We start from the raw sequence: 23332 nt of genomic DNA, 5'->3' as shown, positions 1-23332 counted from the left end.
CATTGCTTCAAGAGGCGCAGCCATTTTGTTAGCTAGCTTGAGGTTAGAGGGGTTAGCTGTGTAGCGCTGTAAATATTCACTTCGGTCTTACGATTTCGTACTGAAATTTCACCGAATAAGATAACTTGTCGGTGTTGGTGTTTACGTCCAGTTCCGGGACACGCGTACACTGACAAGAGGAGGACTAGTGTATGTGTTGACAGTTAAAATAGCGCGAAACAGGGTGGTCATTCATTTTTCAAGCTGTCTTGAGTTTGCTAGCTTGTTAGCTAGCTGGCTAACTTGTTTACGCATGCTGTAAGCGGAGAAGAACACTTAACTTAAAGTATTCATGGCTGAAAGGTATTAAATGCCAGAGAGTTGTGGGATGAGTGTTTGCGTTTCACATAGCTTGTGTGTCTGCGTTTGACTGTCATTGCATTTGAGTTGCGTCACCCAGCTAACTAAAGTGAACTTCAGCGAGGATCGACTCTGCAAACTCGCGTGCATCATTAAGGTGTTTACTTGTAACTTGAGAATCTTGAGCTGATTCCATTGAGACCAACGCTCGGTCATTTAGAACCATGTCAGAGCTGTACATTCGTGTGGCTGAGGACGAAAACGAAGAGCCCATGGAGATCCCCTCAGAGGATGACGGGACTGTTTTACTGTCATCGGTAGCAGCACAGTTTCCAGGGGCGTGCGGGCTGCGGTACAGGAACCCTGAGTCCCAGTGCATGAGGGGAGTCCGGCTTTTGGAGGGTGTCCTGTATGCACCTGAAAACGACTGGGGAAACTTGGTGTATGTCGTCAATTACCCTAAAGGTGAGATGTTGGTGTATATAAGAACAATAATAATAATAACTTATATTGCACCTTTCCAAAACCAGGTTTCCAAAGTGTTTAACAATTTAAAACAAAGCCAACACATACATACACAATCAGAAGGCAATAAACAGAACAAAAATAGTTAAGACTGTTAACAATTAGTTAACAATAGATGTAGAAGGTTGAAAATTAAAGATTAAAAGGACAGCAAAGGTAAATAGCAATAAATCTAGGAACTATAGAATTTAAAACCAATAAAGAGAGGTAAAAATGGAAGACAACATCATATGAAAGCCAATCTATTGAGAAGTGCTTTAAAAGGAAATACTGACTTTGCAAGCTTTATATCCTTGGGCAGGTTGTTCAAAAGCCGAGGGGCCCTGACAGCAAAAGCCTGGTCACATTTAGTCGTAAACCTTGACTTTTGAATGACCAGAAGGGCCCCACTCGAGGATCTGAAGCTGCAGGTTGGGTCTTATGGGATCAGCAAATCTATTATGTAGATGAATTGAGCTTTCATCATCTTCCTTGTGGATTGACCAAAAGTGCCATATAATCCATAAAAAAACCTGTCCACAAACACTGTTGTAAATCTGTCAGATGGAGGTGACGGCACTTTTTTTCTGTTAAAACCAATACAATATCAGTATTTAATAAGTAAATGGTTCTCAGATTTTCAACCCAGATGTGAACAATTTCGTGTGCCCATTTGTAAGTTAGCCCAAAGTAGGCGTTGGCTTCAAGAAGAACAAACCTCCACAAGAAATATTTGACGGTTTTTGAAATGTACAGTGTTTGACTTTATTAGAGACTGAACAAGTGTTGAACTGAACATCTAACTCAACACGATAATAAGTATATACAGTATATATAAAAATTAAATCTGGATCAGCAAGTCAGCAATCCCAGTTGAGAAATTAACTGGTGGAGCTTACACAGCGATCGGTCTCTATCTGAGCCGAGTTCCAGACAGATTCATCGGTCTACGTCTAGTTTATGATATTAAATATAACTACACTGTTATAAATGATGTGGTTAAAATATTAATATTCGAAACACCTCTTAAAATACTGTAGTCAAATTCAGTAGCACCAAAACTGACAAAAAGGTTGAACTAGTGGCTTGTTGTATTCTCCTGTTTCACTGTACGTACTTCATAAATTTGCAGCGGAATCTGAGCCCTTAATACCATCTAGGAGAAATGTTAATTCTCCAATATGCAGTTAGTCTTTGGGCGATAGCATACTTCCATCTTTGTGGCAATGGTAATTCCTCTTCCTGTTTGAATATGACAGTTTCCCCCAAGCACAAAGCCAGGTCCATCAAGAAATGTTTTTTTTTTTTGTTTTTTTGGGTTTCATGTGAAAAATCTTGATTGGTGTCCACAGAGCCCAGAATTCAACCCATCAAACAAGTCTGGAATGACCTCTCAACACCAGTGCTTGCCTTCTCCAACAGTGTAGTGGCTGGATTGGGGCAACTCCCCAACAGTCAGATTGTGGAAAACTTTAGAAGAACAGTTGGAGCTGTTGAAGCACCATATTAATGTTTATGGATTTGGAAACAATGTTGAGGTGTCACTGGACAGTGAAGATTTCACGGGGTCATTGTTTGACCTTTCAGCTCATTTCTTCCCAGATAACAAAAGAAAGATGGATGAGATAGACACTGCCTCAGCTGTGAAAATAAAAAGGGGCTTTCAGAAGACATCAGATCTCATTGTCCTTGGGTTGCCATGGAAAACAACAGAGCAAGACCTGAAAGATTATTTCTCTACCTTTGGTGAAGTCATTATGGTGCAGGTAATGGTTTTTCGTTTAGCTCTGATTATTTTTGTCCACATTTATTTGTTGGGTTTAGAGTGTAATGAGGATTTTCTGTTATCTATCAGATTCAGTTAAAATTGGCAATGAAGGTTACATTTTGTTTATGTTCACTTCAGGTCAAGAGGGATGCAAAGACTGGCAACTCAAAAGGGTTTGGGTTTGTCCGGTTCACTGACTATGAGACTCAAACCAAAGTGATTGCTCAGAGACACATGATTGATGGGCGATGGTGTGACTGCAAGCTTCCCAACTCAAAGGTATTTTTAGGCACCATTTTCAGTGTAGAATATTGTCAAGAACCCCATCACATAAATAAATTCATATGGTCTTTCAGTCAAGAATCATTTGATAAGAAATTGGTGGACTCAAGGATTTCTTACTGAAGGAGGAAATAACGTCGTTGTTTATGTTGGAAAACTGATTCTGAATTTGTCAGAAACATCATGCTTATTTATCGCTGTGGCGCTCTGTTCTCTCAGGCGTGTCCTGATGAGCCCATGCGGAGCCGTAAAATCTTTGTTGGCCGCTGTACAGAAGACATGACAACTGATGAACTGAGGCAGTACTTCATGCAGTATGGTGAAGTCACCGATGTCTTTATTCCCAAACCTTTCCGGGCGTTTGCTTTTGTCACATTTGCAGATGACCAGGTGAGAACACCATAACTGACTGAACTTACTAATTTACAGCGTACTAATGGCTGCAATGGTAATCTTCTGCTTTTCTCCTTTCTCAGGTTGCCCAAGCCCTGTGTGGAGAGGACTTGATCATCAAAGGCGTCAGTGTGCACATCTCCAATGCTGAGCCCAAACACAATAATAGTAGGCAAATGATGGATCGAGGGCGGTTTGGGGCTGGTGGGTTCAGTCAGGGCTATGGCAGTAATCGTGGTGGGCTAGGCAGCGGTAGCGGGGTTAACTTTGGGGCTCTCGGTCTTAACCCAGCAATGGTGGCTGCTGCCCAGGCAGCGCTGCAGAGCAGTTGGGGAATGATGGGCATGCTGGCTAACCAGCAGGGTCTTACCACGACAGCAGGCACAGCCACTACGACCCGAGACCAGACCTATAGCTCTGCCAGCACCAGTTACAGCAGCCCCAGCTCAGCTAGCCTTGGTTGGGCTGCAGGCACTAATACCGCCTCCAGCAGTGGCTTCAGCTCCGGCTTTGGCAACTCTATGGAGTCAAAGTCTTCTAGCTGGGGAATGTAGATAGCTTTGAGTTGAGCTGTTCTGTTGCTATTAGGTTAATCTGGTAAGTATGCCTACTTGGGGGAACTGCTTATATCTTATGTTTGTATTATTTAAAGATACACTGCCTTTTTATTTTGTGAAAGAGAAAATTTATACTTGCGTGTGACTGATTATGTAGTCATGCTTTGAATGGGTGAAAAGTTTGTGAGTGGAAACTGACACACTCCTTTTTTTGTGTTTGAGAAAATGTTACACTGTGCATGCAAGATAAATATTTACAAACATGCACGAGTATCTTGAGAGCCCCCTCAGCCACCTGTGAAATAGGCTTGATATAATTACATGTGTATGCAGTTGATTGCATCTTTTTGTTTTGTTTTGTTTTGTTTTTTTTTTGTTTGACGTCTTTTGGAAACGCCTTCATCAAAATCTCTTCTGCAGTTCACCAAGTCTTTCGCAATTTCCCGGGAGGAATCGCCTCATTGGCAGCAATGTTCGACAGATCTCACTATCAGTTCCCCTCTTCCCATGTGTAAATGCTTTGTCATCAAAGAACACAGCTTCACTCTGCATATACTGTGTTAGACGGTGGGTGTTGTCTTTTTTTCCTCTCCCCTTTTTATGGATATAGAAATCGTGTCTGCTTTTGTCACTTTTCGAGATCAGTGAGTGGGATTGGTGTTGGACAGAGTGAGAGTGAGCGAACGGGAGAGCAAGAAAGCACGTGTGAGAAGGACTGTGTGCAAATATCATTTAAAGAGACAGATGCCTGCAAGAGTTGAGAAGAACCTGTGGCTTTGTGCGAGTGTGAGAGGAAGAAGCAAGTACGAGTGTGTTCCTAATGGTCATCACAAGGACATTTATTGCATCTCGAGATCCCTTCGGTCTCTGCTTTCTCTCATCGTTTTCTATCAACTTCAATTCTTTAAAATACGGTGAAATGTCAAGTGCTATGAGTATTTGTATTCTTTCGTAGCTTTTGCTTGCTGTCTGATTTGACGTGAATGCTGTGTCTGGTTGTGTGCTTTATTTTCTCCTTGTTACCACCCTCTCTGTGTGAAAATGTGACTTTGTGCTGGAGTCTGTATGGGGGAGAACACTGAAAGTGTGCTGCAGGTTTGCAAGTGAACTCAGAGGTTGATGTGGTGAATGTTTGACATTGTTTCCCATTGAAAGTTTGTGTTCGAAGTGGTTACGAATGCATTTTCTATGTTTTGTGAATCAAAGGGAAGTCTGAAATAAAACTGAATTTGACTAGGTATGATACACTTGACAGTGACTTATTTTTGACTTTACATTAATTGAAATGCCAACACTTTAATTCACATGTATAGGGACCCTGGACATGGACAGCCCAGATTTTCGTCTGAATCCAGGTTGGAGTCAGTTATGGAGAAGCTGAAGACTTTGTTGGGTGGGCCGGCAAAAACCAACATTGCTGCGCGATTGCCTTAATCCTGAAAGGGATCTTCTTCACCTCAGTAGCAAGAAACCTCGGACCATCCCATAATGAAATTTAGAGTGGACCATACTTAATTGGGCTGAGGTATTTGTATATACCTACAAATGTTACAGACAGGACCAAAGTGACACAGTTTGACAGTGATCATACTTACTGATTTCTAAATTTGTGAAATGCCTGCCTTAAATCTAAAACATGGATTTCTGTCAGTAAATGCTTGATTCTTTGTCGTCCTAACAGTCACTGATAACTTATGAAAGTATTAACTGGTCTTTTTTTTTATGTGATCTAAAAGAATTTTAGTAAGGCAGTCTGTGTTCTTGTTATTTTCTTTACTTTGACTGTAAAGTGGTTGGAATGTATGAGTTGAGTGATTTTTAAAGGGAATTCAGCAACTGATTGAACATGCCAGCAGGAATTTACAGTTTCTGTACTGAAATATTTTAGTATTGCGGTTTAAAAATAAAGGTTTTGAGTTTTTGATCATCTGTCGTCTCTCAATGTAGATTAATATAAGTATTTTTCTAACTGGGCTCCACATCTAGCTCTTATTTTTAGAATTTTTCATTCCCCTTATTCAATCGTTCATGTTTCATATGGAAGCTCTAGTTTGGTCATTTGGTGGAAAATGTGCTTTAAGTTTCCTGCACTTTGTTGTGTTGATAGTGGCTGATAGTCAGGTGTAGTTTTAATGTTCTGCCTGTTTGTGGTGCATACTGTGTTATTTTATATTAGCTTGTCAGACAACACTCCCAAGTAGTCCTTTATAGAAATAATATACTTAATAACATTAATTTGTGAAGGGCTGTGGGAGTTTTCTGTGCTTATGGAGATTTGTTTACACAGCAGTTGAAGACCACTTGTGTTGCTGAAAGTGCCACAGACGTTGCTTTGGGTTGCCCAGTCAAAGAGGCTTGTAGAGCACATTTATACTATGCTTACCTAAAATATATTCCTGCTGGATGTTATCAACTCCAAATGTTATGAAAAACACTTAAATAATAATTTAGAAAACAAGAAAGTCAAAAGGAATATTATTATTATTATTATTTATTTATTTATTTGAACATAAAAAAACATTAAATGGACAGTTCATAAGATCTTTGTATTAGTCTGTACCACCAAATTAAAGGGCTGACCAACATAATTTAAAAATGTGAAAAGGAGGAGCTGATTCTAAATATGTAGTTATAACCTGAATTTTAAATCTTGCTGTTGCGTAAGACACAATCAAGTCCTGATCAGTCTCATTTATTTGAAGATCAAAAAGTAGTACTAAATAATAAATTTCATACAAGTCTGTGACAGCCATTCACGTCTTGCATCAAAGATAATGCAGACACATGGGCCACAAGCATCCCTTTTACCCAGTGCGAACTGACATGCTTTCTCCCACTCCTAGCAGGCTGGGAAGCTGCTGCAGAAGATGCTCTTGCAGGGTGGTGTGTCCCGGGATGCGGTGTCGTGTCTGAGGGTCCTCTCTGCCGCTAAGGTACTTCACCTGCATCCATGAACACAAACTGTCATTCACAGAAGCACCTGCTTTACCTTCCTCTGACCCTTCTGCAGTTTTTAATGGAAAAAAAAATTCGTTCAAGTAAGGATGCGTACATACGGGCAGTGAGGCCTAATTCAAGGTGCCAAATTTGTAAATAGGATATTACTAAAGCTGAACCTCTAATGTGCTCACAATAACGGATTAAATGAGGACTATGAGCTCACTTGATTGTGTGACAGTCGTTGGCTGTCACTGATGGGAGAGTATGAATAATATGTCCGAGGGCAGACGCAGTGAAGATCAGATGGATCTTCCTGGACTCCCTCTTGTGATGGCAGCTGTGTTCTGTGTGCTGAAGTTTAACCGCTGCCACCGCCTGATATTTAGGCCCTTGTGACCGATTCATTTGACATCGAAGCTAAGATCATCAATACTAAGTGAGTGTCCGTGAACCTGCGCACAGTTTGGTCATGTCCATATTTATCCTCATTTGTTAAATGCAGTCTAGACAGAATTATCTGTGTAAAGTGATGTTTGTTTGTCAATCTTCAGAACAGAGAACTTAAGGTATGGTCACATTTTGCTTTATTCTGATTTAAGGTTGCACAGTTAGTGTACTTTTGGTGTTATTCTGTGTTTTCTTTCTTGTCAGGAAGCCAGATGAAATGATCAAAATCAAAAGCTGATCCTACTAATAGAAAGTATCGGCTGTGCAATTAAAACCTGATAGATGCTGTTGCTCTCGCCCATAGACCCCCGCTGTTGTCACAAATTGGTGACGTGTTCCTTCATCATAATGAGCAATATATGATCAGGCACACAGACTGTTGGGACAACGTAGCAACGCAAATCTGTGATTAAAGTTTCCAACAAATGCAGTATTTATGACCACTTCAGTTAATTGAAATTTACAGTGCATATTTACAGTTTTAGGAAATGTTAGTATATAGTTTCAGTTTTTAAACATTCACATCACCATTAGGAACCAGTAAGCTCGGACAGCACTGCTGGTTTTGATTGTTTTCATGAAAAAATCCACTGGTTAAATGATATTGTTTATTTTTGGAAACGCAGTGAGTAGAGAGCGTTTGATCTTGATGAAATACATTTGGATCTGTCGTGCAGCCTCCTCCTGATTCATTATGCGTCATTGTACTGTCTGGTGTCGCCTGCTTAGTCTGCACATGACTCAGCGACCTCGTCCTCCACCTGCACTGAGCTCTAATAACCTCTTGTGCTCTAATGCAACCTCTATTTGGCATCAGACCTCATTAAGAATACAGGGCCTCTAATTGTACAAAATGTTCTGCCCTTTAAATTAATTAAGCGTTAGAGAAAGGGGATAGGAACATTATCCAATGGGATGCATCCAAGTAAGAGAGTAGCAGGCCAACAGTGGTGAACTTCAGTCGTATAATGAGGCGGCCCGTTCATGGTATTTGAAGTGTATTGTAGTTAAGCATATGAATGACAGTGTTTACATTGTTTGTTCTGCTGTGTTCCCCTTCAGGATCAAAGCTCTGAAATGTGGTGTCAAACAAGGAGGTCTTTGAAGCTTCCCTGGATGGCTGAATAGAAGATAGAAGCTTGACGTAGACATTAACCTGGCAATCAGCAAAGCTGTCTCAGAACAGGTGCACTGAGGTGAGGCTTTGTTTACTGTTCAGCAGCAGGTGTAACAGCAGCTGTGACACACTCCTGTTAGATACAGGGGTGAAAAGCAGCACTGTTTATTTCAGCAGCTGGCAGTACAGCTTGGAATCTCCTGGCAAGGCATTAGAGAGCACAGCAGGGAGTAGAGTGCTAAAAGGTGTAGCTTACGTTTTAGTCAGGTTTCACGTTGTTTCTTAAAACACACTCCACTGGAACCTGATCTTATATTATGATATTTTGCCTGGGTGGCACGGTGGTGCAGTGGATCCCACACGGAAAGGAAATATATGAACATATATCCAAATATATGCAGAATATATGTTGCATGTATGCCATATTTAGGGTCATATATATGTGGATATATATGAAATATATGTGTCATATATGACTTATGTATATCCACATATATGCCACAGTCAGGTGCATATATTCCATACATAATGCTTATATTCGATCCATATTGCGGCGACGGGCGAACTACCGACTCGTAAATCCGAACCGAGACACCCGGCTTAGGAGGCTATAGGGCTCGAAAGTGTGATGTAGCAGAGTGGGAAAACCGCAATGCATTGTGGGCTTTGCGGGCAACTGAAAGTGTGTTTACTCTGGCTGCAGAGTAGCTGCTCGTGTTCTGTTGTTTTGTTTAAACAAGTTAAAACATGGTGCAAACGTGCTGTGATGTTAACTGCCGCAATGGTTCACGTGTTCGCTTTGGTAAAAACAAACGATGAGCTGAGATTTTCCTCATTTCCAACGTAGAAGCAAAGCCAAGGACCTCGGCTGATCCTGGTATCTCCATGCGACTGGCCACTGTTTACATTCATAAAAGTTTTTCCTCTTTTTTGTTGGAAGCTATATATGTACATGTATATCCATATATGGACACATATATGTACATATAGTTGAAGGACATATATGTAGGGAGCCAATTTCGAATATGTGCACATATGTTGGAAAATATATGTGGCATAGATAAAAAACATATGTTTTATTATTTTCTTTCCGTGTGGGTTAGCACTGTCGCCTCATAGCAAGAGGGTTCCAGGTTCAAATCCCAGTCTGTGTGCTTTTGCGTGGAGTTTGCATGTTCTCCCTGTGCCTGCGTGGGTTTTCTCCGGGTTCTCCCCCTTCCTCCCACAATCCCAAAAACATGCACATTAGGTTAACTGGCTGCTCTACATTGCCCCTAGTTGTGAGCGTGTGCGTATGCGGTTGTCTGTCTTTGTGTGTCAGCCCTGTGATTGACTGGCGACCAGTCCAGGTTGTAACCTGTCTCATGCCCATAGTCAGATGGGATAGGCTCCAGCTCCCCCACGACCCTGACAGATAAGCGGTATAGAAAATGGATGGAATATTTTGCCTATACTAGACTGCCAGTTGTAGACAGATGACAGGAAATGAGGGGTCAGAAAGATGGGGAATTACATTAAAAAAAAAAAGGACTCCCCACCTGCACTGGGGATTGTGAGGGTCATTGTCACATCATAACCCACAGGCCATTAGGGCCTGCATGAAGTGGTATCTGCTTCTGCCCCCTCATCAATCACAGGTCACGTGTCAGCATTTTCAGCAGACACATTTCCTCCTCTAAACCTCTCAGGTTGTTTCACCTGAACATCTGTTAGAGGCCCAAAGTAGTAAAATTATCTGCTGTTTAGTTGAGTTTTTGTAAAGTGTTTGTTCTTAATCTCACACTACAAAGCAATCCAATACTACAGCTGCAAGACCTGCTGTAGAGTTGAATCAGTTTGTCTAAGGCACCATTTGAAGAAATACACAAAAATATTAATTCCAGAGCCACTGAATTGTATTCGTCATTAAGTTTTGTCTTAATCTTATTATGTCTGTCTTACCTCAACATGATTGAGACTGAATGGTTTGAAGGATTTAGTTTCATTCTACTGAATTACTGTGAATCAACACACATTATCAGGATCTTAGTGCCACCTGCTGGACAGACACTGAAATGACAACATACTTGTTTTTCACTGCTGGGCTCAATATTTGTAAGCTCCATCAAGTTATGCTTACAGTTCTGTTTGTTAGATGAATCCATCAAAAACTTGAAAATTTCAGTTAAATTTAATAGAAAGTTAGATTGTGAGATTCAGAATAAATCATTCTGATTATTTCCAGCCACTGAAATCACCAATTTAAAGGATTATGAAGCCTTAGTGACTTACTGAGTTGAGTTTTGCCATGTAATTTTTATAATGATACCACACTAATAGTCAGTGTATATATCCACATTTCACACATGTACTGATATACAATAAATAGGCATGTGGATCAAAGTGTCTGACTTCCACCACGCAGGCCTTTTAAACCGAATATCTTGTTTATGTATCAGACAACTTATGTCACTTGTTGCCTAATTTAGCGCCACACACAAACACATCTAAATCCTGTTTACAGCACACAGAGAGTAAGGACCATACAAGCTAATTATAAAGGGATTGAAATCTTTATTTAGCCTAATACAGTGCAGTGCAACGGTTCACCTTAATCCAGTGTTAACACGGTGAATCCTGGGCCCCAAATGACAGGCGAATGTTAGCCTGATAGCCAGCATAATATCAATAGCATCCAGACAGAGTCAACACTTGGTTGCTCTACCTCTTGTGGCTGTGATAAAAATTGGTACAGCGAAACACAAAGGGTGTAGAATGTGCAACACACATAATCTATGGTTTCATTTCTTGATAAATAAAACTGTAACATCATGTCTTTGAGAGGGGTAAAACGGTGATTGTGGGAGTGGGTGGCTCTTACATATTCTGCCATGGTTATGCAGATGGAATGTATAACATGTATACTTCTGTCTCAGAGAACTTCCCCTCTGCCTTCCATCTTGCTTTGTGTTTTTGAGTGTCGTAAAGATGTTCTTTAAGCGTTGTAGGATGAAGAGGAGACGTTTCCTCCGTGACCCGTCCAGTTGGTGTGGATGAAATGACCGGGGTCTGACAGCAGTTCATAGGTGTGAGCTCCAAAGTAGTCTCTCTGGGCCTAAAAAAAAAAAAAACCCAAAAAACTCATCATTAACAATGTCTGACACCCACACAGACAACTACTGAGAAAGGTGTCCATTCATTACGCAATGGTATAAACAAGGGGAAGGCAGCAAATCGTCACATTTCAAACCAGATATATTTGTGTGATAAATACTTAAGCTGACAAATAGTTTCAATGCTATATTTATGCATGGAGCCAAGTGACAAACACACTGCATACTGTCAGGGTCTTAAACCTCTTAGATCTCAACACAAACACACACACACACACGGCAGCTCCACGTGAACTTTTTAATCTGACATACACTCAACCATATGCTCAGTGGGCTCTGCAGCGCACCTACTGTTGTCTTACCTGGAGGAGGTTGGCGGGCAGCTTTTCATGTCTGTAACCATCATAGAAGGACAGAGCTGTGGTGAAACAGGGCATAGGAATGCCATGCTGGACTCCAGTGCTGACTGCCCTGCGCCATGACTCCTAATCAAAGAGATTAAATGGGTTAACAAACAAAACAGAACAAGTAGTGTGTCAAGATGATGCAAAACATTAAGTAAATCCAATGTGTTCTTTCTTTAACACATACAGTGTAAGAGGAAATAGCCAAACTTCACTTGCTGCTTTGTGAAAAAGGAAGTAACTTGCTTTGTGTCTTTGTCAATGTGGGTATTGCACAGTGGTCTTTGGACACTTCCTCCTTCCTCATACCTGACAGTCCTGCACAGCATTGCTGAAGAAAGTGTCCAGCAGCAGGCTCTGCAGCTCAGTGTCTCTGTCAAACGCCTCTTTGATTTTACCCAGAAAGACACTGGTGGGGAGGGGAGAGGGCAGTGTTAGCCAACAGTGGTGACAGAGACAATGTTCTGCATGTACAGTAGTCAAGTGACATCTCATTGGATAATTGTAAAAGGCCTGATTCCATTCAAACAAGCGCAATGGCTTTGCTGCTGTGCACAGGTTAAATGGTGGTTACACACTGCAAGTTTTACTGGGTATTATATTTAATTTAGGTTTATGCAACATCATTGCCAGATCACACAAATCAAACCAGTGTCACAACCAGCTTCTGCATTTTTATTCCAGGAAAAGTCACACTTTCTTTTTCCACTCCAGCATCACACATAGGGCAAAACCTCATCTTAATGGAAGTTTTGCCCTATGTGTATGGAGCTGTCTAAAGTCTTACAAAGTGAATTATGTTAACAAAAAATTACTCATTTTTATTCTTCTATTCTTGCTTTCTCAAGAAGTTCTTAAACCGGCTCACCACAGTTTTCACCATCACTGTGAAAGAGGCCTGTTGACATAAAGTTGCACAAGGCGGCAGGGAGGCAAACTTGCGATATGAGGACAAGTCAGGTTAAATGTACCTTCGGATGATGCAGCCTCCTCTCCACATCAGAGCAATGGCGCCATAGTTGAGGGACCAGCCGAACTCTTTGGCTGCTTGCCGCAGCAGCATGAAGCCCTGGGCATAGGAAATGATCTTGGAGGCATAGAGGGCCTGCAGAGAGAGAGAGAGAAAAAAAGAAACAAGCCTTTTAGATATATTTGAAGCAGAATTTGAAATCAGTAGAAGTCCCTGTAAAAAAGGGCACATTTAATATTCATAGAATATTCAGAAGCAGTTAAAGCTTGTTGTTTGGCAGACTGAGTGTGTCCTATACTGTGCATTCTACCTTTCTGATGTCCTCCAGGAAGGCAGCCTTGTCACCGCTGAATTTGACCCCCTGTGGGCCTGAAAGGCTGCGACTGGCCTCCACTCTCTCATCCTTTAGTGAGGACAGGCATCTGGCAAAGACAGCCTCCCCTGAAACACAGAGGGGGAGGGGGACAGAGAGTGTAGGAGACAGAGGAACAAAGACGGACAACAAGGTTCACTCATGTCGCACTATCGAAGCATCACACAAAAACAGAGAGGTGTCTGTAAACCAATGATGCATAAACCTCAGCATGACTCAGCAGTAATAACAATACTGTCATTGTAGCAGGGCTTGCAATTACTACAACAACACAGTTTTACAGTGTGTTCCTGAGCACTTCACAAATTGATGAACATCCGTTCAGCCTTGCTTGTGAAAGGCAGAGCCGTCATGGATGCTCATTTTATACCCAATCATATTACTATCGTGGAATGTTGCAAACGTGTTTTTTAAGCAGTAAACAACATTCCCAGGGTTTTGTTGCCCCTGTCACAACTTGTATGAAAAGTGTTGCTGGCATATAATTCAGAATAAGCATACATCTACAAAAATGAGGTAAAACATTAAATACCTAAATATATATTTAGGTTAATGTCAAAAGGATTAGCAAATTTTCACATTCTGCTTATATTTTACACAGTGTCTGAAGTACTTATATCTATATATATATCTATAGTTATACATAGAAAAGAAAAAAAATAAATCAAGGATTGACAATTGCCCTATTAAAAACTATTTTGCCACTGCATTAGGATAAGATAAAAGGGAAACTGTTGAGTAAGCATGACTTGCAAAAAAAAACCCAAAAAAAAACAAAAAAAAACAGCACAGCTCGGTGATGCAACCCAACCCACAAGCACAGAGTCAGACAGAAAGACAGACAGACAGAGTGGGACTGAGAGAAAGTGTGTCCAGTGAGTGGACTATCATGCTGAGGAATGTCAACCCTATTGGGGACAGCTATCCAGCCACGCACACTGTACCAGCCGGTCTTCCTGCTCTCACACAATGAAGCCTTTTGTACTGCCTTGATCTCCATCTATTGCAACATCTACAGCACTGACAAGGACTGAGAAAACAAATAATCTTTTTAAAATCTAATCTGAGCAATGATTGCAGGGATTTGGTGACAGGTTTTTTTGCTAAGGAATATAAACATGATTGAACTTCAACTGAGGGTTTATCATGCATCATTTTAACTATATACTCTAAAAAGGTGTCAGAGCTGATAAGATGACACTTATTGTGCTCGATAATTAATCTCAGCTCCTGATGGTGTGTTTTATAAGGAGCCATGGATGGCCAATGGCTGTACATGAAACACACTATCATATAGGCAGGACAAGCCCAAAGCCAGAGAGTAAAACAAATCCCCCTTATGTCACTTGAGATGAGCGGACCACAAGAAAAGCCTTCAATCTTCTTAGTGGCAGCCACATATTGATCACGTTCCCTAAAAGAAGCTCACTGGGCGCGGTGTGTGCGTCAGCTGACAGGCAAAGCTAAACATTGGCCCCACAACTTTGATCAAGAAGCATGGGAGATTAGTCATGTTGAAATCCCAACCTGTGTGACATAATGCTTTTTGCCATGTCATGATGACAAGCACGATTTACTGGAAGCAGCCAGCAGTGGAAGGAGAGAAAAAGAAACCCGATACTTTCTTGTCTACAACCTTTCTTCCTCTTACCGATCAAAGTGACAGGTGTGCCGTACTCCAGGGCTGAAATGGCCGTCCACTTCCCTGTGCCTTTCTGTCCAGCACTGTCTCGGATTTTGGGCAGCAGGTGTGTACCGTCAGAGTCCTTGTATTTAAGGATGTTAGCCGTGATCTCAATCAGGAAGGAGTCCAACTCTGTCTTGTTCCAGCTGTCGAAAGCCTGAATGTTTCAGTGTGATGAAATACAGTCAGCTGCATTGTCTTTATTTCCCCCTTTCATTATGCAGAACTGGCAAGGTTTTACTAATAAAGAAAATATCACACAGCTCACCTGTCCCATCTCATCGTGGTCCATACCCAGAACATCTTTCATCAAGTGATAGGCCTCGCAAATCAGCTGCATGTCACCATACTCAATGCCATTATGGACCATTTTCACAAAATGTCCCGCACCTTCATCTCCAACCTGCAGCAGCAAGCCAGTCAGATTATTGTGAGAACAACTGCTACGACTGCCCAGTTTAATAAACATTATGTGCACAGCACAAATAAAATACCACTCACCCAGTCACAACAAGGTTCTCCTGTTCCAACCTTGGCAGCGATGCTCTGGAAGATATCCTTTATGTGTGGCCTTAAAAGCAAACCAACACATCAAGTGTTAAAAGATTAACTTACACAGTGAAACTGGTGACTTCAATTCTTGAAAACTCAAATGTTAAAAGTGCCAAATATGCCCCAGTTTAATAATAATATTTTTAAGCATATCTGTGTCCTACATCCAACATCTAGCCTGCAGCGGAGAGTGTATGGAGTGAAGGAATGTAACAGAGTTTATGAAGACTCACCAGGCCTCTTTATGTCCTCCTGGCATGAGTGAGGGTCCATAACGTGCACCTTCCTCTCCACCACTTACTCCACTGCCGACAAACAGCAGGCCCTTCTCTTTCAGACTCTTACACCGCCGCTGTATGACAGAAACACACAAGTACTGTGAGAATATCCTCTAACATAAATAAAGATTTACTGCTGAACAGACTTACAGTTGTGTCTTTGTATTCAGAGTTGCCACCATCGATGATGATATCCCCGGCCTCAAGAAGAGGAACCTGAAGAACAAACGCAGCATAAAGACAGCTGATTTAACGATGTAGGACATTTTGCACAAATGATTTCAATGCAGTTCGGAATATACCACCAACCAATTTATCAATGAAGTCATCCACAGCCTGTCCAGCTTTGACCAGGAGGATGATCCTCCTGGGCTTCTTCAGCTTGGACACCATGTCCTCCAGAGACTCTGCTCCAATCACCTTGGAGCCCTTTGCCTCATTCTGCAGGAAGTCATGCACCTTTGATACGGTTCGGTTGTAAGCGCAGACCTGTTGGGGAAGTTTGGCGATTAATCGGTGAAATAAAGGAGGAAATCCAACAAGTTTCACTGCCAAGAGTTGTAGAAAGAAACACAAGTCATCATTGTCTTCATCATCTTACCACAAAGCCATGGTCATTCATGTTCATGATGAGGTTTTGGCCCATGACAGCCAAACCGATCAGTGCAATGTCTGCTCTGTGAGGAGGAGAAGAACAATCACGTTTAGTGAAGCTCTGGTGGACATCTGGTCACAGGCTGAACATCAACAACAAGGAATATCCCTTTTCACCATGAACATTTCTAATATCAATACTTTTAAAATCTTTAAACTGTCGTTTAAATTGTCATTTTTCACTAAAAGGAAATAAAACATGGGTAACACGGACATGACACTGCTTGTGATTTCAAAACTGTCATTGCTCACGGTCCATAAAACAAACACTATATCATGCTGTGCCGTTCAATTTTCACACTAAATGTCACATTTATTCCACTAAACACTTCAGCGTGTTAGCCAACAGGCTAACAGCTCTGTTACTTCATCAAGGAGATTACTCTAAAACAACTTAAAAAACATCTACAAAGTCTACAGTAACGCACAACCTTTCCGCTTCGACCAACTATCTAAATAAGTAAAAACTCATTTGGTAACTTACTCAGCCATGGTGCTCAGCGTGTACAGTAACCGTGAAGATTCAGTGTTCAAGTGACAGTCCGGCTCGCACAGCAACTCACCTCACCTCAGATTTCCTCCTCGCTCGCATTTTACTTCCTCGTTTTCTTCCCTGCGTGACGAAGGAGCACATACGTATGCGAACGCAGAGCGTCCACCAATCAGAGGACGCTCGGCAAACTGGAGCGACGTTTTCCGCGGATTTTCATTGGTCCAGAAACCTGAGCAGAGATATCCGTAGTTCTATTGGATTAATGGGCCGTCACTCATTACGCGGAAGCGCACACCCACAAGTGAATGAGGGCTTTATTTCAGGAAACATAATTATTTTATCTAAATGTACCAGTGGTGGAAAGCAATGCTTACTGTATTTAAATACAATTTCAATTACTTTTATCTTCCTGTAGTATTTCCATGTGTTGGTTGTTTGTAAATTCTGCTTCAAATGTTGTTTCAACATAGTAAAATGCTATTTACACTCTGATACATCAGAATTAACATTCTAATAGCAAGATGCGTAATGATATGCCTATAACAGCTACAGGAACCAGATTTCCGCAGTACATTTTACTTTTGATACTTTAAATACAGTTTGTCAAAAAGTTGTCAATATGTTTATGTTAGTAGGATTAAATATGACTGGTGGAGTATTGTTTTATCGTTACGTACTTTAAGTTAGGGACCTTAGTACTTCTTCCACCACTAAAATTTACACCACTAAAATAAACCCATGTATGGATTTAGTGAAAAACAAAACAAAACTGCTACTGAGACTTTAAAAAAAGCATCAGTTTACACAAAACTATACACAGATATATACATATACACTAAAATATACGGAAAGTCCCAGTCCCAGTTCCAGTCTTCTTTCCATGCAGATTGGGATTTCACAAAGTTAATAAAGCATGTCTAATTTCTACTTCTAATGACCGGAAATCTGTGACTGATCACAGGAAAATGACTTTGCATCAAATCAGTTTATTGTCAGAGCATCTTTACATACATGAGAGGCAGAGAGGAGGTGGTGAAGAGGCCAAAAAATCCAGACTGAAAATAATGAATAAATGTTTTCTTCTTTCTGTACTATAAAAAAATGTATTTAATATTTTATTTGAAATTGAAGTAACCTAGAGACTGTGTCCAGCTTTACACAGTAAATCAACTGTTGAATGAATTGAAGGCCATTTCTGCCAGTTCAAAGAATAGTAAGTAAGTCAAGTCAGGGATGAGAAAAGTAAAAATAATAATAGTAAATCAAAATTATGAGATACAAAATCAAAAAACAAAGACAATACTAAGATACAAGTCAAGAAAGTAAGTAAGAAATAAGAAATAAGTCTGTTTATTTTGAACTTTAACTCTTTTTGAACTTGAAACTATAATTCAATACCGCCCCCCCCCCCACAAAAAAGGCAAGAGATGTGTTTCTGTAGCACTAAAACATGAGGAAGTCATAACATGTAAAAACCTGTAAATATGGGAGTCACACTGCACAAAAGAGAAGAAAAACAGGCAGTGCTAATGCAGTTTGCACTTTTATTGTTGCCTCATTCACTAAACAGTTCAATGGTGCAAGTTTACCATACACAGAATTAGGATATCTGCATGACACATCTATGCTATACAGCGAATGGATTATAATTATTACAAATACAGTAAACATATTTACATTTTAATTCAAGCTCCATACAACACAGATATTTACAAAATAAGTATGAAAATGAAACCAGTCTGACAAATAATGTACAGTGTTAATGTCACGGTTTGTCTTTTTCTTTTGAACAAATCCAAAGGGAGCGCAGTTAACTGATATTAATTGTCAGAGGGGAAGATGGAAAATATCATGGCTAGTTTTGTTTGAAAGGCATCAATGGGAAAAGAAAAGTGTTGAGGTGAGGAAAGACACCATCACAACAATAGTATACTGTCATTTTAGATGTCACTAGCTACTTTGTATTATATTCCCTGATATTAGAAAAAAATAAAATGAGTTAAAAACCACCCTTATTTTGTTAGAATTCGAGTGGCCGACTATGAATAGCAAGTAAATATTCTTCAAATCAAAAGCAGACTTCCACTCAAACTATTCTCTAATAAAGAGGAAGCACAAATGTAACTCACCTCCCCTGAAAAGATGCAGTGGGTTACATTTTAGTTCTCTTTTTAAATCCTTTTTTTTTTTGTTTTTTCAATGATGGAAAAACACACAGCTTCATAGTACATTCAACGCTCCCCCAGCTCAGACTGGAGGAGGCTGCCACGCCATCATTTGGTTGATTCTGAGTTGAACAACTAAACCGCACAGACTTTATTTGATCAGTTAGTTGAACCTTTTATTGATATGTGCAAAGAGCTGCAAACTAATATATACATTGCAAACAATAAATACACAATCCCAAACAATAAACCTCTGCAAATTAGTGAAGTGAAAATATTTGCTCTGACAGGTATTCATATATAAGTATCTCACACACGTGGAGACCGTTGAGGTTAATGTGAGGTACACTGCACTTTGAGCTTTGATCAGTGCATAGATGTTTTGTAATATTACTTGCATGTTGCTTTGTTGACAGACAAAATATTTCCTCAGAAACAATTCAGCAGGATTTTTGTCTCGCTGTGACCGGCAGGCTGGTTGACCTGAGGGCAGTGACGCTCTGCAGTTTTCATTCATTCTGACTTCTGAGGCAAATATTTTGTGTCCTTAGATGAGCAAACAATGACAGATGTCACCAATAAAATCCATTGATACATATAACAGGCAGCAGCCACCTCTGTTTCAACACATTTAACCCTAATGTCCCTTTCATATGATACAGTAGGCATACTGCTGGTTGGTTGGCCAGAGTTTTTAAATGCCTAGTTGCACTTAACACAGTTGTACCCTTTGAAGAGACAGAGGCACCAAAAATGGCAGAATTTACCACAAGCCAAATGTAGCAGCTGTCATATGATGAGCAAATATTTTCATAAACAATATCAGAAATAAAAACCTTTGAATATATGTTATCCCTTTAATATCACTTCTTTCTTTCTAGCAAACCTTTCTGAGGAAGAGCGATCCAGTGTAGCCTTGATATGTGCTCAGTTATCATTGTTCCTGATACGCAGAAATAATCTTGGACTCATCATGTGTGATCTGCCCTCGTCTTGCTATAGATATGTGTTAATGTGCAAAATAAGGTTAAACACCAATAAAATTGATTAAGAAGCAAATGCCCTCTGTTACATTTCATATAAAACTTCCCTATGGAATGATTAAAAACATAATAGAAAAAATAATTTTAAAAAAAAAGGAGCTAACCCACTGAGAGTTAGATGAGTTAAGAGGTTTGAATTCAAGAAATAGAAAACGAACGCATGGTAAGCTGTGGTGCTGCTGAACGGTAACTACTTCGCTATCACGACAGTGAAGAGTCATGCGGTAGACTATCATCTGTCCTGCAGGCTATGTGCTAGCAGCTTCATCAATTAAGCACTGACGTCAAGGCTAAAGCATTACAACTTCATTCTCTTTCCTACTTCTTCCTCCTATTTTGCCATTTTCAGTGTTGTCTTCAGTATCAGACAGAGGTTAAACAAAATATGAGCAAATGTTAAGACTCTCTTGAGGCTCAACATGTTGGCGTTAGAAAAAAAAAACTGCTAAGAACTGGAGGAGCTGAGAGGAAATGAGATTTAACTACCACAATGAACCCAGAACAGACAGTATGTACAAATCTTCCTCCTCCTCATCTCCTGGAAACCCTGTTTTTTTTTTTTTTTTTTGTTGTTTGTTTATTTTGAGATGAAAAAGCAAAACGACAGGGACATCCATCCTCCTGTTTCCCTGCTGCTGAAATAGGAAATAATCTTCATATATTTTTGCATGTTTCTTCAGTTAGTGTGTGTTTTTGACACGAATACATGATTGTAAGTAATCACTCAGTGAATGACGGCACGATGGGAGGTTGGAGTTGGTGTATGTACACGGACTGAGGAGTGGGTGGTTGACGGTGGAAACCCAGTGCTGCCTTCACGTCTGGCTGAGTCGGGACTTAACGTTTTTGTTTCTAAAGGCTGTTTAAGAGGCGGTGGGGGGGGGGCTAGAGGCAGCGTCCACTTCTCACCAAGAGAAGAAAAACTTCTGAATTCATTAGCAGCAGTGGATCTTAAAATAACCTCGCCTTCGGTAGCATAACATAAACTGAAATGCCACAAGGAGATATTTATTTATTTTCCCTTTATATTTTGAACTGTAGGTTAGCTGATTTGTTTTATTAATTTTTTTGAATATGCAAACCTGGTCTTCTCCTGAGGACTGCTGTAGTTATCATGCGGGCATATATTAATAAAAAATAAAATAAAACTTTTCTCTGGAGACATTTAACACTGATAGAGACATTGTTCTTTTTTTTTTTTACAGATGATTAGCAAACTGAAAATTAGTGGCCTGAAAGAACAGTTTCTGAAGAATCGTGCACACACACGTAGACTATTACAACATGCTACTAGTTAGGGAGTTAGGGAATGACAACGAAGCGGAACAAAATTAGACCCAAACATTGTCATAAAAACAAAAACACAAAAAGCTCAGGAGGAGAAGGAAGGGAAGAGAAAGAGAGAGGAGGGAAGCTTAGTTGGCAGAGGGTTGCTGGAGGGAGAGGGGGAGGCAAATTCCCGAACTGAAACTTTTAGTCGCATGAAAGGAGACTTAAGCCACAAGTCTACTTACAAGAGAAAACGTCAAGAATCACAATGATTAATAAGTGTTAACACTTGGTATGTTCAAAGGCTTTCCAGGAAGAACAGAAGCCGTGCTTTCCTGTGTGCCGCTTCACTCACTCAGTTCTTCATTAGGCCACTGCGCCTCCTCGCCAGCTTAGATCTGTGGGAACAGCAGTTGTGATGAGGTGAGAATGTGAAGCTGCTGTTAGTGTAAGAGCAGTGTGTGTGTGTGTGTGTGTGTGTGCGCACCTTATCGTTCCTGCTAGCAGAGGGTTAAAAGCGTACAGCCAGTCATTCATGTCTTTCTCATTGTTGGCCTGCAGCAGGATTCCTCGATGTTTTGTGCACACAGCGAATGTGTTGGGAGTCTGAAAAGAAAAGTTAAAATATTTGTCAAACTAAATGTCTGTGGGGTTTGTTATCAGATAAAGTGTATGCACAAGCTTTAAACTTGCTAAAGGAGAAGAGCCAGCTTTTGAAATTCAATTCAATTCAATTTCAATTCAATTTATTCATATAGCACCTTATACAATCAAAATTGTCTCTAGATGCTTCACAGAGACCCAGAACCCGAACCCCCGAGCAAGCAAGCTGCTGAAAGCTGCCGTCGATGCCTTTTCCACATTTTTGTGAAATCGGCACATCTTGTGGATGTGCTAATAAACCTACAGTGTGAATGGTGTTACTGACTGCAAGCTAAATGTTGAGATGTGCTTAATGACTTGGAACTGTACCTTGAGCATGGCCTGTTGGTCTTCACTGTACTCCACCTGTGCTGTGGACAGGTTAAGGACACCGCGCTCCACCGGGTCCTTGTCGCTGTTGTAGATGAAGACGTAGGGCCGGCGCACAACCACAAAGTGTTTCACCCACGAGTTGGAGCGCGGCTCCATGAAGCTGAGGAAACCCTTCTTAGACACTACCGATCTTAACAAAGGAACAAAGGAAGAAAATCAGATTCATTTCCAGTTGAACCCAACCAGGTTCAGCGGTTCAAATCAGTTTACATAATTACTGTATGGATAAGAAAAAGGAATTGTCTGCTTTTGTTTGGGCGGTAGGATGCACCACAAACTGACTTCCAACATAAAAGTAAAAGTAAGAAAGATGAGAAAAGCCGTGAGACTGAAATAACAGCAAAAGCACCAACATGGCGACACTCACCCTGGCCTCATTTCTTCAATATCAGGCACCAAGTTGAGGAACTCATTCTTTCCCGCCCGTGCGAGGTACGAGGTCTCCAGAGAGGGAACCATTGGGAAGTTTTCATAGTCTGAGCAGGATGGACTGGAGGCACGGGAGTTGTTCTCTGGGGTCCTTAGGAACAAAGTACACCAAGTTAGCATCGTGGTGACAACCTGAAAATAACTATAATGTATAAAAACCAAATGAGTGTGGAGTATGAACGTAAGCTTGGCCCCACTTGCAATCTTCAAAACAGACACTAATAGATATTTAGACTAAATGTATGGAATAATTTTTTACTTCTGGTCCATGGAACCACAGCGGGAGTCCGACAATGAAGGGCAGGTGGAGGAGGGAGTGAGGGTGGCGCTGCTGAAGCTGGTCACTGATGGGTCACGTCCCATTGGTGAGATGTCAGACAGCTGAGGAAAAAAAAAAAGCAAGAAAAATAAGACAAACTGTTTCAGATTACTGTTTGAGATGTTTTAAATACTCTGAGAAACAATGCAAGAGGAATATTGCACATTATTACTTGGACTGATCACTGCTGACGCTAAAGAAACTATTGGGTGACAAAAGTTAATG

The 23332-nt window shown here is 40.6% G+C and overlaps 3 protein-coding genes across 13 annotated transcripts in view; 1 reads left to right on the top strand and 2 right to left on the bottom strand.

The window, feature by feature from the left end:
- Positions 1–5772, top strand: tardbpa (TAR DNA binding protein a). Of its 5 annotated transcripts, none has more exons than XR_006844098.1 (7): positions 1–804; positions 2446–2609; positions 2750–2890; positions 3113–3283; positions 3370–3454; positions 4264–4410; positions 5157–5772. XR_006844098.1 is itself a non-coding variant. In XM_046396931.1 (6 exons), the coding sequence occupies exons 1-6, from the start codon at positions 564–566 to the stop codon at positions 4356–4358; spliced, it is 933 nt and encodes a 310-aa protein (XP_046252887.1). In that variant the 5' UTR covers positions 1–563; the 3' UTR covers positions 4359–5083. The 5 variants fall into 5 exon arrangements, 2 of the variants coding, with proteins under 2 accessions (XP_046252887.1, XP_046252886.1); XR_006844097.1 differs by having other exon boundaries at positions 3370–3490; XR_006844096.1 differs by having other exon boundaries at positions 3370–4410.
- A 5108-nt stretch (positions 5773–10880) lies between these two features.
- On the bottom strand, positions 10881–16984 carry pgd (phosphogluconate dehydrogenase). Its single transcript, XM_046397919.1, has 13 exons — positions 16839–16984; positions 16302–16377; positions 16010–16189; positions 15851–15916; positions 15656–15774; positions 15372–15441; positions 15139–15273; positions 14838–15027; positions 13124–13254; positions 12815–12948; positions 12153–12252; positions 11802–11924; positions 10881–11441 (listed from the first exon to the last, which is right to left on the bottom strand). The coding sequence occupies exons 1-13, from the start codon at positions 16844–16846 to the stop codon at positions 11322–11324; spliced, it is 1452 nt and encodes a 483-aa protein (XP_046253875.1). The 5' UTR covers positions 16847–16984; the 3' UTR covers positions 10881–11321.
- Positions 16985–18377: 1393 nt separating this feature from the next.
- Positions 18378–23332, bottom strand: part of kif1b (kinesin family member 1B) — a 54724-nt gene continuing 49769 nt past the window's right edge. For all 7 annotated transcript variants that reach the window (XM_046397910.1, XM_046397912.1, XM_046397911.1 and 4 more), the window contains 5 exons: positions 23048–23169; positions 22727–22879; positions 22297–22489; positions 21812–21930; positions 18378–21722 (listed from right to left, as the gene is read on the bottom strand). In XM_046397910.1, the coding sequence (XP_046253866.1) occupies positions 21680–21722; positions 21812–21930; positions 22297–22489; positions 22727–22879; positions 23048–23169 (630 nt within the window). In that variant the 3' untranslated portion in view covers positions 18378–21679. The remainder of the gene's footprint in view (positions 21723–21811; positions 21931–22296; positions 22490–22726; positions 22880–23047; positions 23170–23332) is intronic.

Source organism: Scatophagus argus, chromosome 8 (assembly GCF_020382885.2).
Source record: "Scatophagus argus isolate fScaArg1 chromosome 8, fScaArg1.pri, whole genome shotgun sequence".
In the NCBI taxonomy this organism is placed as follows: domain Eukaryota; kingdom Metazoa; phylum Chordata; class Actinopteri; family Scatophagidae; genus Scatophagus; species Scatophagus argus.
This window is presented reverse-complemented; position numbering and strand designations above follow the sequence as displayed.